At 37.8% G+C, this 17,303-nt stretch overlaps 1 protein-coding gene across 1 annotated transcript in view; it reads right to left on the reverse strand.

The window, feature by feature from the left end:
• LOC592465 (cohesin subunit SA-1) overlaps window positions 1-16,466 on the reverse strand; it is a 33,202-nt gene extending 16,736 nt beyond the window's left edge. The window contains exons 1-14 of the mRNA XM_030982320.1: window positions 16,409-16,466; window positions 11,905-12,007; window positions 11,373-11,391; window positions 10,458-10,571; window positions 9,083-9,256; window positions 7,720-7,924; window positions 6,810-7,035; window positions 6,093-6,216; window positions 4,903-5,081; window positions 4,355-4,571; window positions 3,849-3,963; window positions 2,678-2,781; window positions 1,898-1,993; window positions 350-499 (exon numbers count right to left, since the gene is read on the reverse strand). Of these exons, the coding sequence (XP_030838180.1) occupies window positions 350-499; window positions 1,898-1,993; window positions 2,678-2,781; window positions 3,849-3,963; window positions 4,355-4,571; window positions 4,903-5,081; window positions 6,093-6,216; window positions 6,810-7,035; window positions 7,720-7,924; window positions 9,083-9,256; window positions 10,458-10,571; window positions 11,373-11,391; window positions 11,905-11,984 (1,803 nt within the window). The 5' untranslated portion in view covers window positions 11,985-12,007; window positions 16,409-16,466. The remainder of the gene's footprint in view (window positions 1-349; window positions 500-1,897; window positions 1,994-2,677; window positions 2,782-3,848; window positions 3,964-4,354; window positions 4,572-4,902; window positions 5,082-6,092; window positions 6,217-6,809; window positions 7,036-7,719; window positions 7,925-9,082; window positions 9,257-10,457; window positions 10,572-11,372; window positions 11,392-11,904; window positions 12,008-16,408) is intronic.
• Between the last annotated feature and the right edge of the window lie 837 nt (window positions 16,467-17,303).

A 17,303-nucleotide genomic window follows, 5' to 3' on the forward strand; every position in this document is an offset into this window, starting at 1 on the left:
GATAAGCGCCCTCCAAAAAAAATCATAATAAAAAAAAAAAAAAAAAAAAAAAAAAAAAAAAAAAAAAAAAAAAATCATTTTTTTTTTTTTTTTTTTTTTTTTAATAAATCGGGAGGATAAGGATGGTGATCGTAAGGTCGGGAGTTGGGGTGAATTATCGGGAGCCTCCCGATAAAATCGGGAGGGTTGGCATCTCTGCATATAGTTTACCGAAATTTAGAAAATATGATATTTGCCTGCTACATACAATCAAGATATAAATACTGAACAGTATAGATGATTACCTATTAATTGCACAACACAAAAACACTCTGCAGAAGCTGAGCACGTTAGTGAGATTATACATTACCTCAGACTCTGTATGCTTCTCGACGATGTCTCTCATCTGGATCAGAAGGGAATCAAGATGCTTGTCGAGACGGGTCGTGGTGTAGATCTCTACCTCAAAATGTTGAGGGATCTCCAGCAAATTGGCAACCTTGTCCCAATCGGTGTTGAACTGTTTTCGGAAGAAATGAATGAAGTAAAAATATTATCTAATGTATAGAACAAAATGACTTGGGATGGGGATGGGTATGAATTGCACATGCGGTCAGGTCAGTTAGATAATCAAGATCCTCCCATACCCCAAATCAAATATAGTGACATATATCTCACAAGAAACTGAACCATATTGGGCTTTTTGAGAGCTTGTTTCACTAGAGGTCATCAAGAACCTGCTCACTTCTTGGTTGTCAAATTCCAATTACCGGTAATAAGAAAACATAAATAGGGTTGAAGAACAAACTGGACTAAAACTAAACTGGAAGCTCTTAGCTTTTATATTGGAAGATTTTAGTTACTGTTTATACATGCATTGTACGGCTGATAAACTCTGATTTGAAATAAGCTTGTAAGAATAATAATCCATTCGTTTCGTTTGATTGTATCACTTCAAATTTCAAAATAATATATATACACCTGTATTTTTAAAATTTGCAATCCAACAATGCAATTCTGTTAATCACATCTAGTTTGTTGCCGAATTTTTCCTCTTTTTTTAACAGCTATTTTTTTCTTTTTTTGTAAATTCAATTTTCAATAATAATTATATATCTTAATATGGATCTTGAAGCAAATACATGTGTATTAACCATGTTTTGCCTAATTATGTAAAGCTTTTTATATTTAAATATCTATAATGAATATATCAATGACATTGCGGTTTGGGCTTTAGGATTCATTGTTTAATTTGTAGTCCGTTTAAGTTGGTCTCCAATTATGCTGCATTTATATTGTACAGTATTATATTTGTATCATAGTTTATTACACTTTATCCGATTATATATCTAGTTCTCCATTTCAGCCTATTTATCTGTCCTACTCTTTATCTGTCCCTTTTATTGTGTAGTCTCTTTGCCAGCTTCTCTTTCTCATTTCTCTATGCCCTCTCTTTCTCTCCCCTCTCTGTTATTATCTTACCAGTCCTTCTAATCTTCTGTTACATTTGTCTTATTGCCTTCTGTTACTCGATCGTTCTCCTTCAATTATCCTCTAGTCATCCGTTTCAATCTCTTCTCTTGTTTCTCTTCTTTTCTTTGATCATATCCTTGATTATTTATTGTGAATTGCCATTTATATTTATATGTTATGCTTTTCAATATATCTTTTGTAAATTCAATTTGTTTCAGCCTCTAGCTGCTATTTGAATGTTTTTTAATCAATAAACCATATCAAATCAAATCAAATGTAATAAGATCATTTCTAATGCACGTTATCCTGGAAACAAAATATTCATCCAATTGAGAGAGATAGAGATACTACAAACAAAGCTTACAAGAGCTGTATAATTCTTGTTAACAATTATTATCTTTATCATCTTGAAGTACCGCATGGGGGGGGGGGGGTGTTATCTTACCTTGGCAAGTAGTTCTGGTAGCTTGGTGATGAAATGCTCTGTCAGTTTCATCTTATCCTCCTGAACAACTTTCTTTTCTTTGCTTGTCAACAGAGTCTACAATACGAACAAGATCCATGCTTTGTTATAAGTTTAATGTTTCAATATTTCTGAGACAAAATCTTTTGACAAATCAATCTCTCTTACCTACTAAAGTAATTTACAAGGATAAGCCTTGTAAATGGAACAATTAGATCAAACTTATGTACGTGGTGCCCTCATTAGGAGATTCAAATATTTGACTGGAGACATGAAGGCTGCAAGTTTGAGCCTCAGCAAGGTTTAAATATCCTTTTTGTGAGAACATCAATCTACTGTGATATTCAGGATTATTTGACTGAGATTTTTTTTCCTTCTTTTCATGGCATCTTGTTTGTATTATTTATATTGTATTTAAAACTTAATGGAAATCACATATGTATATTTCATTTGAACAATAACACTTGAATCTAAATCCGTTTTGTTCCATCCAGTCCTTTAAGAATGTTTTCATATTTGAACTTTCAATATATATTTTTTCAACTACACTGCTTTGTTTCATTACTAAATGGGAATAAATGTATTTCATGCCAAAAAAAAAACTTTAAAAGAAGGTACCCAATTCTGATCTCAATCAGGAAGAGACAAACAAACTAACAACAAAAACAAAAAAATAGCTGTCCCTAGTTTCTTCAGAATTCAAATTCCAAACAATCAAATTATTGTGGTATATATTTGTCATAAGATGTATGATGTTTGTACCTTTTTTGCTGAGCCTCTGCCGATGGGTGGATGACCGAGAGCAGACTGTCTGACAGCTGACACCATGATCTCAATCAGAGCTGTCTCCTGTCTATCATCAAGAGCTAGAGGGCAAGCCGGCAAACAACATCAACATTATAATATCCAGGGGGGTGTTTCACAACACTTGTCATCAGTGACAAATGACCATTTGTGTTATAAGCTACTGAAATCCTTGCTTCTGGTTGGTTATCAACAGATTTGTCACTGGTTTTTGTTATTTGTCATTGAAAAAAGGCTTTGTGAAACGCCCCCAAGAATAGGAGAATTGTCAACACCAAGTGTACAAACAGTTTCTCTATTCATAATTGGGTCCCCTCAGGGGGGTGTTTCACAAAGATCCTAAGTTGACCTTATCTCTCAAGTTGGACTGAACAATTATGGAAAGCCGTTAGCATGTATGAAAATATTTTGTTCTTGTTTTTGTTTTGGGTTAAAAGGCTTAAAATTTAATTCCAATCTTTCATATTTTCTATTATCAAGGAGAGTTCATGTTCTTGATGTCGAATTTATAAATGTCTAAAATACTTGATTTTTTCGTTTTTGAATATATTTTATTTTAAGGCTACATATGGCTTTCCATAATGTTTAAGTCCAACTTATAGTTAAGTTCGACTTTAGGATCTTTGTGAAACACCCCCCTGGAGTGATAGGGGAGGGTCATATCTTCTCACTCCTGTCCTCTTGTTTAACTTTCCCCTTCAAGTGTCCTTTTTAATACACCCTCTCTATTAATGGATGATGCAAAATGGTATATGCTGGGGTCTTGTAGCTAAGGAATCGTAGTTGTGGAATCGATCAGAAAAGGTTGATCATCTAGCAAAAAGTATTGGTGTGTACTGCAAGGTTCTGGAATCATCAAAATTATAAGAAATTTAGCCCAGTCTTGGTAAAGTTACAAGCACTGTACACAGAAAGATGTATAGGGGACTACGCAATATTTATCCAGTCTGGATAGATATAATAATTTAGCAAATATATCAATTTGTAGGCAGTTGCCAGGCAAAATTTGTATCATCATGTATTAGTCAAAATATATTCTTTCATATGATTGGTAATAAGAGTTTTCATTTCATTTTTTTTGAGAGGGGAGCGTTTCCAAAACTGGTCTATACCTTAAATAACAACGTACCTTCTTCTCCTCTGCCGGGGTCTTCTAGCAGCAGCTCAGTCATACAATCCCAGTCTCGAATCATCTCATTGATGTCCCACAGAGAATCTACTAGATATGCAGCATGCTCATGAAGCTACGAACATTGTAAGAAAATAAATATCTTGGGTTAAAATATGGATCTCGGCTTTAAAGAGAAGATTGAGTTCTGGGGAGAGGTGGCAAATAATTTGTGAGCATTATCATTGTTATTATGCAAGTATGGAAGAACATCAGAAGCCTTCATATTCCAAATATGACAGGTAACAGCTTAAAAATGGGGCCCAATTTTTTATGCCATATGTTTGTGTAGTCCCATACATCCTTCTACGTTATGTCAGTTGTGATTAATTTACTTCACAGCATGAATTTTTTTGGCAACTCTAAACCACTTTGTGAAATTTGTGAACATTCCATGCATGTGAATGTTTTCGGTTTCAAAGTAATTCCTTACCTGGAATCGCGTATTTGAAATTCTGTCCACTTACCTCACTCTCAATGAAGAACTGTACGAGATCTTTAATCAGGGGTGCGTTGATGTTCCTTCTCTTTGTACGTTTGACCTTAGCAGTCTCTTGATCTTCACGTTTGAATAGACGTTCATTGAGGAACTCTCCCGCTGCCTGGGCCACTGCTCGGCTGGACGAGTAGACCAGCTGGTAGACGTTCTCACAATCTTCAGCACTCAAGATGTCCTCGTTGTATCTAGCAACATGAATGCAGAGAAAAACATTAACTCTTCAGAGTATTACAAAGTAAAAACAGCAAAGTAAAAGCGTGAAGATTTTGGAGCAAGTTTTTAAAGGAAAGTTAATCAAAAGTCTTAGGTGCAGAATCAAATGCTGGCTTGGCACCAATTCAGAAAAGGTGCCACGTCCAGGATACAAACGATGTCAGGGTAATTTTGGCTTAGATAGCGCAACCGAAAAACACAACACTATACCTCGCTCTAAACCTAAACCTACAACCAATTCTTACCCTACATCTATGATGAAATAAGGCTGAAACCACTATCACCAGGGGCTGATCTACTTACTTCAGGATCAGGGTGACCACCTTGATAGCATTGACCGCTACATCCGTCTCTTTGTCCAGGGTCATACTGACCACTCTATCCTTGAAGCGATTGGTGAAGAGCTCTAGTTTGGGCACCAGCTCTATGTTACCATAGAGGGTATAGAGGGCAACCAGACACTTGTTGCGGACATCACCAACCTGAACAGCAAAGATACATGAAAGTGATAGATCAAATGAGATGTCAAATTATAGCCATAAATGTTAGTCTTCATAGCGATTTTTGAGGAGCTCCAAACTTGGGCACCAGCTCTATGTTACTATACAGAGAGTAGATGGCAACTAGACACTTGTTGCGGACATTGGCAACCTGAATGGCGAAGACAACAGGAACAATGATAAATTTAATGGATGGGCTAAATAATGACCCTTTACCATGCAGTGCAACGAGGCACTTGTTACAGATGTCTTCAACAGTGGCAGATATAAGGGAGGGGAGGGGGGGGGGGGGCAAGGGGGCACAACTGGCTGATGCCTCCTCCCTCATAAAATTCAATCTTTGATGCTGTAACAAATTGCAGTGTGCCCCTAATTGTGTTCTCTGAAATACCCTTTCAAAATTTAGAGCCAAAACAGCACCTACAGAAACTAGAAAAAATGCCTTAATCTGCAACATTATCAGTCATTTTTAATTATCGGATTAAAGGTTGTTGCTCTCATTTGCAAACCCTCAGTAATTTTGATGAAGTTTAAAGGGTAGGAGTTCTTGGGCATGATAGTAACCCTCTTCATATTCAAGATTTAACGGACCAGTAGATTTTAATGATAAGTGATTACCTTTGTTTCATTTTCATTGAATTGAACATATGCTTTGTGGAGGGTTAGTTATCAAACCTCAAAGAAAATAATACCTTATTTCTTTCTCAAGTTATGCACTAACAAGATATTTCAGCACATTCAAATTTACCCATGACCTTTGACCTCTTGACCACAAAATGTAATCAGGTAATCTTCACATGGTCATTCATACTCTCACCAAGTCCAACTATGATACCTTGTTTTGTTCTCAAGTTATCACGTTCACAAGAAAATATTGGATTATATCTCACATGGTCAAAGATTGTTGGGTGTCATCCCCCCCCCCCCCCCCCCTTTAAACAGAACATTGGATCTGAACCTGGCTACCAATACATGGATTAAAACAAGTCATACCTTGTCATGCAGTGTCCAACCCACATACTTGAGGTAGCTATCACTGAGAAACATCTCACTGTAATTCTTCATCCATACACCAATCTCCCCCATACAGATGCCTCTGATCTCAGGCTGGGTATCTCTGTGGACACAACATAAATAGATATTGGGCCAAAAAAACAAAAACAAAAATGTTTAGCGTCCTGCTTTTTTGAAAAATAGGTTCACAATAGCCGCTCAAAATGGCCGCTCGGTACATTTCCCCTGACAGTCGGGTTATTTTTCAAGCTGGCTGCCAGCAATTAAAAAAAAAAAAAAAAAAAAAATCAGAAATAGATCATTTTAGCAGTGTGTTTTTCATGTGGAAAAAAAAAAAAAAAAAAAAAAAAATTATACATTTTTATAGTTATCCCTTTTTATTCCTAAAACAGCAATAAGAGCTGTTTTTTAAATGGCACTTTTCAAATGGTCCCATTTCACATAACTTGTCTTTAGTGACAAATGACAGTTTTTGTTATAAGCTAGTGAAATCCTTGCTTCTGATTGGTTATCAGCAGATTTGCCACTGAGTCTTGTCATTCGTCATTGAACTATCACTATCACTATCTTAGAGCGATTATCACCTGAACGTGTTTCTACAACCTTGTATAAATCTCTTCTGAATTCCAAATTTACCTTGGGGCAATAGTTTTAGCCATGTCCTTCAAAGCAGTCAATATTTGTATACTATCTCACCTGTATCTATGTACAAAGATGCCTTTGAAGATGTTGTTCATCATCTGTTGAATCTCTTCCGTGTTCTCCATGATCTCTTGCCTTTTAGCCATGAGGAGCTCGATCTTCTCGCTGGCTCGTTTGGACGACTGCTTAGCGCGCTCTGCGTCATGCTGACGCTGGGTGTTGTCCAGACTCACGCTCAGGTTGAGGGCCACATTCACGAGTGCAGTCATAAGTTTCATCGCTGTAAACAAACAAAGGGAGAGGATAGTAGTAATTTTACCAGTTATATGAGCAGAAAAAACCCTGCACACCCCATGTCCATTTTTCTCGGGTTACATAAGTTTTTGGATAACAGGAATTTAAAAAAAGGAAAAGCATTAAAACATTAAAATTCTTATACTCTTAATTGTATGTTGACAGTTTATATCTGTTTTTCCATACAAATTGGCAATTCCTAAAACTGTTAAAATAGGTTTCCGATCCTCTATATATTCTTTCCAGATATACTAATTTTTCTTTGCGAATTTGAAACTTTTACAATGTTTTAGGACAGACACTTTCACAGGATAATTTGTGCCGTGTCCAGAGATTGGAGATAGTAGATCAGTTGAAACATGCACGAGGTCTGCTTTTACAGTAACCAAATTGAGCGGAAAGTATACAAGAACAATAAACAGGGGTGATAGTGGGCACTAAACTCAACCACGCCCCCCTTGAGTAAAAAAAAAGAAAGAGGATTCGGGGGAGGGGGGGGGGGGAATGGCATCTAACTACATTCCCCCCTTTTGAGTAAGAAAATTGGGAATAAATAGGAAAAAATAGGGGAGAATAGAGAAAATAAGGGGAAATCAGGAAAATCAGGATAAAATAGGGAAGAAAAAAATAAATTGGGAAACTGAATAAAGTATGCTCTGATTTGACTTACCAGCAAGGGTACTGGTGTGCCTGAATGCCCTGACTTGAGAATCACTGAGACCCGTCAGTAGTGAGATGATGTTATCAGCCATGTACTGGTCATAGAGGATACTGTACTGGCACTGGCGCACCAGGACGCTTACAAAGTCACAGAAACTACTCTTGAACTTCTTGTAGAACTGGCCAGATATGATGAGCGGGTAGTCACCAGTTTCCTGTTACAAACACAGTTCATTCATAATAATAATAATAATGTTTTAAAGTCCATTCCAAATTTATTAAGTTAAACGAAAATGGAAAAATTCAGCCACTGAGCAGCGCCAGATCGACGTTGCTCTATCCCTTATTGTTGAACGCCAAACAAGGTAGCAGCAACTCCATCTTTTAACGTCTTTTGGTATGATGCGGCCGGGGTTCACACCCATAACCTCCCGGTTTTGAGGCGGATGCTCTACTGACTGATCCAACACACTGGTAAGACATGATACATGTAGTTTAGGATTTGAACAAGCTTAAAATAGAGCAGGAAAACTCTCTTCCACTCCTGCGTACTTTCTCAAGCCAAGTGAAAGATTGCTTACTAAATGTTTAGGTTGGTAGAAGCCTAAATTATATGATATGATAGATTACTGAAACCAATGAAAGTTTTCTGTATCACAAATACAATACGATATATGAATGATTCCACTAGGGGGTAATGGAATAACAGCCGTATCTGCTATATTTTTGCGTGGTATTGAATTGAGAATTGTTCCCCAGTGCTCTGCATCTAGACTACTTGTTGACAGTCAATGGCTGTAACAGGTTAGGTATAGTACATAAGTGTAATGATATAGTCTGAGGCATACATAATTCAAATCATAGAATGATTGTTGTGGGTTTATGCCTGTATGCCTGCCAAACTTTGGAGATGGACAGTTCTACAACACATTCTCATGTGAAACTAACACAAACCAAATTACTAACTTCAAACATGTACCAGTACATAACACTATACTTGACCTTTACCCTAAAACCGAAGTAACATTATCGAGACCCAGAATAAGCCCCCACAAATTGCATTACCCTGAATGATGGTTAGACTTGGGAATTACCCCACACTTACATGTACATGACACAGCCCAATCGCAATCTTAAACCCACATCTTTGAAATATAAAAGCCTGGATTAAATTTCACCGGAGTAGGGACCCGTTCACAAAACTTGTCATCAGTGACAAATGACCGTCTTTGTTATACGCTACTGAAATCCTTGTTTCTGATTGGTTATCAGCAGATTTGTCACTGATTTTTGTCATTTGTCATTGAAACCTGGCTTTGTGAAACGGGTCCCAGGTGTCAGGTCACCACACAGATGGCTTAAAGTGCACTGACCTCATCAAACTCCTCCGTCATCCTCCTGATGATGTCACTGTGTTCCATGGTAGACATCATCTCCGCGGTAACGGTTCCCTTGCATCCAGAGCTATGGATGAAGAAATTGATGAGGTCCAGGAGAGCCTCCTCTCGGTTGATCTTGTACGACTCGATCCAGTCATCCACTACCGTCTGTTATCACATTCAAAATCACACCAATTATAATCTTGTAACTATAAAGTTGTATATGGCAACCAGTCTCTTTTTTTTAATTGTAATATTAAACACAAATCTTATTCATAGGATTTGGAAACCAATCGTGTATTTTTCAATAATCCTTGTTTTAGGCTTTACCAGTAGATAACGAGAGTCCGACTCGACTAGCACATGTGCTATTTTTTACTCTATTTTACCATTGATCACAAGCTCATTGTAAATAGTCATTTATTGTTTTACTCTTGACACTAAATTTACTTATAACTATTTTTTAATATTTTTATAATGTACATGTATATCGCTGTAGAACATGTATTTTTATATTGTCTTTGCACATTTATATATGTCTTTTGTTTCAATGTTTTCAATGGTGGTGAATAAATAAATTCAATTCAAATAAATTCAAATCAAAATCATGAGATCTGGAGTTGAGCCTCTTGTAATGTCAGATGCTGAAGTTTGGTTATATTACTAAATACAACGGTTGTTGACCAAATATATATATTTTTAATAATGATACATAGGTACTTTTTAAGTCCTGAATCGTATGGCATATTAGTATGCTGCATTTAGGAATGATTTTGCTTTCTTTCAGGAAATGTTCCTTTTCTTCTTGAGTTTCTACTCTGAACCACTTTTCATTTTATTGCAATTTACTAGAAAATCCCCCCCCCCCCCAAAAAAAAAAAAATAATAAAATAATGTATCTCTGGCACTTTCATTTAAAAAAAAAGAAAAAAAAAGAAGTACAAACAATACACTGTAAAAATAATCTAGGCCAAACAGCAGACCAATCTTTAACAATAAACAAAATAAAGAAAGAAAAAAAAGGAAGAAAGAAGAAAGAAAGAAAGAAAGAAGGGAAGGGGAAAAAAAATAAGAAAGAAAGAAAGACAAACTGAAACAAAATTAAAATTCTAGGTCCACGGTTCGAGTCCTGCCGCGGCACTAATGTCCTTTGGCAAGACATTGAAATACATTTGCCACACTTAACCCAGGTGATGTAAATGGGTACCTGGCAGGAATTAATACTTGGAATGCTGGAGCGCCGTAATGGCAGCCGTGCTAAAGCCAGGGTAATAATCGGGAGCGCCAGGAGTGTCAAGTCTGACAGACAAGAGCACTATACAAGAACCCACTATTATCATTATTATTAAATTCATTTTGTAAAACCCACCTGAAGAGCACTCTTGCCATGCCTGACGATCTCAAACATGGTGACGGGTTCTGCGCTGGTTTCTGATTCATCGTCTCTGGCTTTAGGTTTAGCTTTCTTTCCTCGTCTCCCATGCTGAAATGTAAATACAAATACTGATGTTATTCATCTCAGAGGCTACCAAGCACCATACACCATTTTAATAATAATAATAATAATATTCTGTTTTTATATAGCGCTCAATACATTGATCCAATGATGTGCCTAAGCGCTTTACAGATATATAATTACCCCGGTCATCGGATTCAGGCTTACCCGCATTCAAAGTATGCACATTTTCCACTCCCTGGGGAACATTTTGATGATTTTGCATAGTATGTTTGGGGTTCCAAATGGGTGTTAAATGGGTACCCGGTAGGATGCGACCGTCATTATTGGTCAAACAGTTTTTGAGCGTCAAGTAACGCCTGGCTGGAATGCTCCCAAGGGAGTGGAGATTGTGCACACAATGTGTGCGGGCAAGCATTGAATCCAATGACCGGGGTAATAGTATATCTGTAAGCGCTTAGAGACATTGTGTTAAGCGCTATAAAAGCGGAACATTATTATTATTATTCCATGCCACAATACGTTTGTGAAAAAAAAAAGCTTCAAGGTTATTACTTGTGTAGAAAGAGGAGGCATGATATGATTTCCCAAATCAAATAAACATTTTTTTCCTTTCAAACTAGAATCTTACTTTGATTTCATTCATTCCTGTATCAAGATTTAAAAAAAAAAAAAACTTTTAGGGAAGTTTATTTCACATACCGGTATCTACAATGTTCACAATAACATATATATACATACAAAATCCTGTAGCAAGATAGCATTTCCAAATATATTATACGTCACCATTTCTAATGAAAATAGTTGAATGGTTCATTATATACTTACATGACCACCTTCATCAGAGCTGCAAATAACAACAAATGTAAGAGAGAGGAATTAAGATCGGGAGCACCAAACGACAAAATTTCTATTTATAACGTAAAAGATAATATTGATCATCTACCAGTAGGGCTGTCACAAGTAATATAATCATGAGTGTATTCTTCTACTACTGATGTTTGCACTAAAAAATACAAACATGTGCAAGTTTAATGCACATTAAAACAAAAGAAAAATAAAGAAAAAGAAATAAAGAAAAAGGAATAAATCAAAGGAAAAGAAAACACAAAATCATAAATGTTTTTGTTTACAGTCTTAAAGACCAATATTCTTGTCTTCCTTAACCTTGCATTGTCTTTACATACAGGTTTAATGTAGACTGTAGTCTATGTAGCTTCAAAGCTTGTGTGGAAAAGATGGGTTTAACATAAAAGATCCAAACCAGATTACTAAAGGCCTCTTTGGCTGACGCCACTCGCTCAGGCATTCACTCGGAAAAAATTGAACTGAATTGAAATGAATTACAAATCAAACTTACTGTGTGCTTTCTGCATTGGTGAAGTCAGACTCCTGAGCAGGGGATCTATCTCCCGTATCTCGTCCTCTCGTCGCAGGCATGATGGACGATCATGGACAGCAAACTGCATTTTCAGGTAAACCAAAAGAAATTATTCAATAACGGAAAAAGTAGAGCCAGATCTAGTATGCAATGAAAATCCTACTGCATTTCAAAATGATTACCGGTAAAAGAAAAGGCTGAGAACTAAATGTATTGAGAATAGTGCTGGGAGTTAGTGTAATTTCCTATCCGTGTACACGGGCAGTTTATCCATTTGTTTACAGGTGCACATGATTATGAAATTAACCAAAAAACAAAAGCCATATTTCAGCCACATAATCTTTGCAAAAATGACATGAGAATTCAAATTTTCAAAATCCATTTAAATAATGTACCTGTAGTATTGGCAACGAGCCTAGATACTTTTTTCCTTTTACTTCAGTAATTCATTTTCCCTCCACCCCTCCTTCAAAATTATTAAATTCTGATGATTTGTTACATTGTCTCCAATGCTGCAATGGTAAGCAGTAAATTGCCATGATGGTTATGTGGTTACGATCATAAGCTTCTCTTTTACTGTAGTAACAGTACTATATACACAAAAGCCATCGACCTCATGGGGGCAGGGTATCCCACGCCGGAGCTCCCCGTGCCTAAAACTACCGCTGCGGTGATCAGAAATTGGAATCTGAATTAGTGTGTGTGCTCGTGTGAGTGCTGCGGTATCCAGCTGCATTGATTTAACACATGCCATGAGATACTTTTGAGCTTGCGACTCACACAAAATTGGGCTCTAAATCGGAAAAATACTCATTTTATGGTACCCATATTCCTTACAGACATGCGTAAGATTTTTCAGATTTGAGTAGCGGGACCGCCGATTACATCGCTAAAATGTGATATTTAATGATATTGATCTAGACTATTTTCCATTGCAAATGTGGTTCTTCAGTGACTCTGCCATGTTGTTGTATGTGTGTGATATGTGATATGCTGTTATGCAATGCATTTTAAAGGGATTTTACCATGCATCCAACGGACCGGCCGAAAAACCCCTCCTTTAGTCTTTACTATAGACTCTAGGCCTAATTGTAGGGTGTCTGAACGATTTTTCAATTTTCAATTTGGGATCGTTTTTCACAATTTTTGTTTGATATTTGAATTAAAAATGTAATCAGAATAATACATTTCAAATTTCAAGTCTCGCCGATGTTTCTATCAAAAGATACAGCCCCTTCAAAACGCTGAAATATTCATAGCATTTTGCTCAGAATCGACGAAAAAGACGTACGCGCAGAGTTATGTTGTTTTGCTAAATTTAGCCAAACAGCTGTATCGCGCGATATGCAAGCGTATGCATATCGTACGCAAGTTGCTCAGCCAATGCGCGACTTGCAAGCTTGAGCCACGCTGTCTCCGCGATATGTGCCATTGACTAGTATGGGTTACCGTTCCCGCCATAGAACCCGGAAGTGAATACACGTTGTAGTCAATGGCAATATCGCGGAGACAACTCTCCGCGATATTGCCATTGACTACAACGTGTATTCACTTCCGGGTTCTATGGCGGGAACGGCCACCCATACTTTCATTCACTATAAGCGCACATGTTACGCGATGTAACCATGGTTTGGACTGAGCGGAGCTCACGCCTCCCTAATTAGCTGATTCCAAAAATGTGGGAAGGGTATTTTCAAACTGTTATAACAAATGATCCCTTGGGGCTAGCGAAAAAAAAAGCATCTGGATATTATCCTTACGTCTAGCCCTGCTTAAGCCGCGGGGCGGCAGCTCAGGAAAGTGGCAAATTTTGGAGCTAGGATGCAAACAACATTTCAATCGCTGTTTTGACCAAGATATTTTTAGAATTCTGGGGGTGGCCCCCGATGGGGAATATGGAGAAAAACCTGCTCTTTCATATGACACCTCATTTATTGAGTTTCACCTTCAGGATCATTTGTTATAAAGGTTTGAATTTCAAATTTTTTCATAAAATCATTGACCAATTTTGGATGGTCGCGCAATGCACGTAGACCACATAGGGAAGCGTACAATCTCTATGGGAAGGGTTTTAGCACACAACATTGGGTGCGCGATCAGACACCCTACTAATTGAGAAGTGAAAAATCCAATCAATCCACACAACATCAACAAATACAACAAGAATCCTCATTCCTCTCACCATGCTCACGTCACTGTGCTGTGCAAGGCCAAGATGGCAAGAGGGCAGACATCAACTCAACAGATTAATTACGTTCTACAAGTACACATTTCAATAAAATGAGTCACAAAAATATATTTGTTTAAACTGCTTCAGAAGTTCAGTGCGTCTTAGGCTAAAGGGGCTTTCACACCGGGCCTTGCGTAGAGTTGCGTAGAGTTGCGTAGAGTTGCGTAGCGACTACGCCGATCGTACGCAACCCTACGCCGATCGTACGCAACCCTACGCAACTGTACGCGGAGGGACGCGAATGGGTACGCGAGATGAACGCAAAAAATTAAACATGTTTAATTTTTTTGCGTAGACTTTACTACGCAACTGTACGCCAAGCCTACGCAACTGTACGCCAAGCCTACGCAACTGTACGCCAAGCCTACGCAAATGTACGCCAAGCCTACGCAACAATACGCTACCCTACGCCAGTCCGACGAAGCATTAAAAACGTATGGTATAAAGATTTTTTTTTGTATATACCTGGATGTAAACTTGGCAGGTATTGATCATTGATCATTCTTGCTTGTAATTCTGTTTGTACTACTACAAGGTATTTCAGACTGACATGTTTTGTTTTGTTATGGTTTATTCAATTTGTGATAATTGACATCTCAGGCTGTTGATATAATAAACAGAGATAAGATTCATAAACTGATGCCTCATGCGAAATGTTATTATGTTTTGTGGAAATCTGTATGTATTTGTGTCGGTTTGTTTGCTTGTGTGTACGTTTGTGGTCCTGTTTGTATGTTTGTAATATAATATTGTTTAATTGAAATGAGCAAAGAAATAATTTTGTATTAAAGTATTTCTTTAAATCTAATAAATGACTAACATTTATATCATTACATTGTCACACACAATACGCTACGGACCAAGGACAACAGATATCGTCTTCAAACTTTCAGGAAACTGTTATGGAATGATATTTTACAAATGAGTGAAAAAATGGATATGGTCAACAAATATCAGACTTCTGTCCACATTTATTCACAAATCAAAATAAGCGCTCTCTTTTGTTGGCGTTTTGAGGTATCAAATCACATCACGTGACCTTGCAATGTTCATCAAAAGAAAGTTCATGTATTACCCTTTTGAATGATACATAGTACAATAATGTAGTACATCAACAAAAATGTCTGCATTTTTTGGAAAATAAAATCTTGAACAAATTAACATTACTGCAAAAATAACCTCAGCAGTTGCTAATACCTACTAAAAAAACTGAAAATTTAACGGTCAAAAACGTGTACCAAATGCTACTATTAAAACTTATGGCAGGTTTATAAATGTTATTTTCTGCAATCACTATTTTACGCAAATTGGCGTTTCAGCCCTATTTCACGCATGCAAAAGAGACGCACTGCCCCTTGGGTGTGTCAGAATGTTATTATTATACTAAGATCAAGTTATGTTCACATGTAATAACATGTACAATTCTTTGTACACTGCACAGTTCATATTGAACTGTCTTTTTAACATATTTTTTTATTATATATGTTTATAAAGCGCCTATGGCTATACTCGCGTCTATAGCATTTTTACATGGCATTTTCGCACACAGTAAGCAACCGTACGCAAGCGTAAGCAACCCTACGCCATGCCTACGCAAGCGTACGTAACCCTACGCCAGGCCTACGCAAGCGTACGTAACCCTACGCCAATTGCCTACGCACAGGGTACGTAACTATACGCCGATCGTACGCAAGCCTACGCAGGGACTACGCCGAAGCATCAATTTATTCATGAGTACGCAGCTTAACTTCGGCGTAGTCGGTACGCAACACTACGCAACTCTACGCAGATCCGGTGTGAAAGGGGCTTAAGTTAGCTTGTTGAATTGATTTTTGATTTCTTGTTTTTTTAGTTTTACCGAACATCAAGTTTACAATTCCCGAATCAGTTTGCATTCGAGCCTTTGCCCATGTCTAGCCTGGGTATGACGAATTGCTTGACCTGGCTTGCTCGAGTTATATTTCACTGCTTGAATCATGTTTTAACTTACGATTTATGATTGACGTACAGTCTCTAGTCTAGGCCTATGGTCTACCGTACCGGTTCGGTACGCGTACGTAGCTAGACGCAGGCTGGGCCAGCTGTGTACTAATCACTACTAAGTCAATGGACAAGACGAGTATGGACAGCCGATTTTCACATTTAGACCACTTTGACATCATTTTCTCGGTTTTCAAAACAGCATTTTAAAATCAAAGTTTACACAAGTATACAGTATATAGATGCAGATCTAAAGTGATACTAATAACTTACCCAAACACTGTCTCAGCTTTAAATTTACAGAAAATAGCTTTGCTTTTTGTTTCGCGCGAGATTGTCCGACTTTTTCACGCAGATTTCACTCCTTTATTAAACAAAGACAAGGCTCACTTCTGCCGAATTGATGACATGTAAAAAGGGTTCCAGTCTCTTTGACAGTACGCGGATCAGAATAGGGGTTGGATTCGGATGGAAAGGGGGTGGGGGGGGGGGGAGGGGGCAGCTATATAGGAGGGTCACATGCATATTAACTCTAGGAAGGTTAATTCCTGCCTAAAATACAATTTTCATGTTTGATAACACTGTGGGACAGTTCTACGCATACGTTATTCAGAGGCAGTATATATATACAAACAAGTTTTAAATGCTGGTCGATTTTCAATTGGGGGGGGGGGGGAGGCTTGAAAGAAATGCGATCAACAAGGGAAACGGTGGGGGTCGGTGGGTCATCTTCTTCACATTCCCACCCCCCCCCCCCCCTGCTACGACTACGGATATCTCGATCTCTCTCTTCCTCTCTCTTTCGCTCTCCCCTCTCTCCCCTCTCTCCCCTCGAGATCGCTCCCTCCCCCTCACTCACTCTCTTTCATTCTTACAGCTAGAGTCTCGTATTGCCCTCGTTATTCATGCAATGTGTTTGTGTGTATGTGGGCCGGGGGGGGGGGGGGTGGGCATCTAAGTTCATCATGCGTTAAGCTCATGGAAAAATGTAGAGCATACAGTCCGGGGAGTCTCTTAGTGAAGGGGTCGGGGTGTCATCGTCATTTAAACATTGAATTTGAATTTTTAGAGCCTTCTGACAAAATCACCATATCCAATCTTTATCGTTTCTCTCTTTTTCTCTCTTTTAGTGAAACATTTGCTAATCTGTCAACAAATTAGACGACGA

Source organism: Strongylocentrotus purpuratus, unplaced genomic scaffold (assembly GCF_000002235.5).
Source record: "Strongylocentrotus purpuratus isolate Spur 01 unplaced genomic scaffold, Spur_5.0 spur5_scaffold_12, whole genome shotgun sequence".
NCBI lineage: Eukaryota > Metazoa > Echinodermata > Echinoidea > Camarodonta > Strongylocentrotidae > Strongylocentrotus > Strongylocentrotus purpuratus.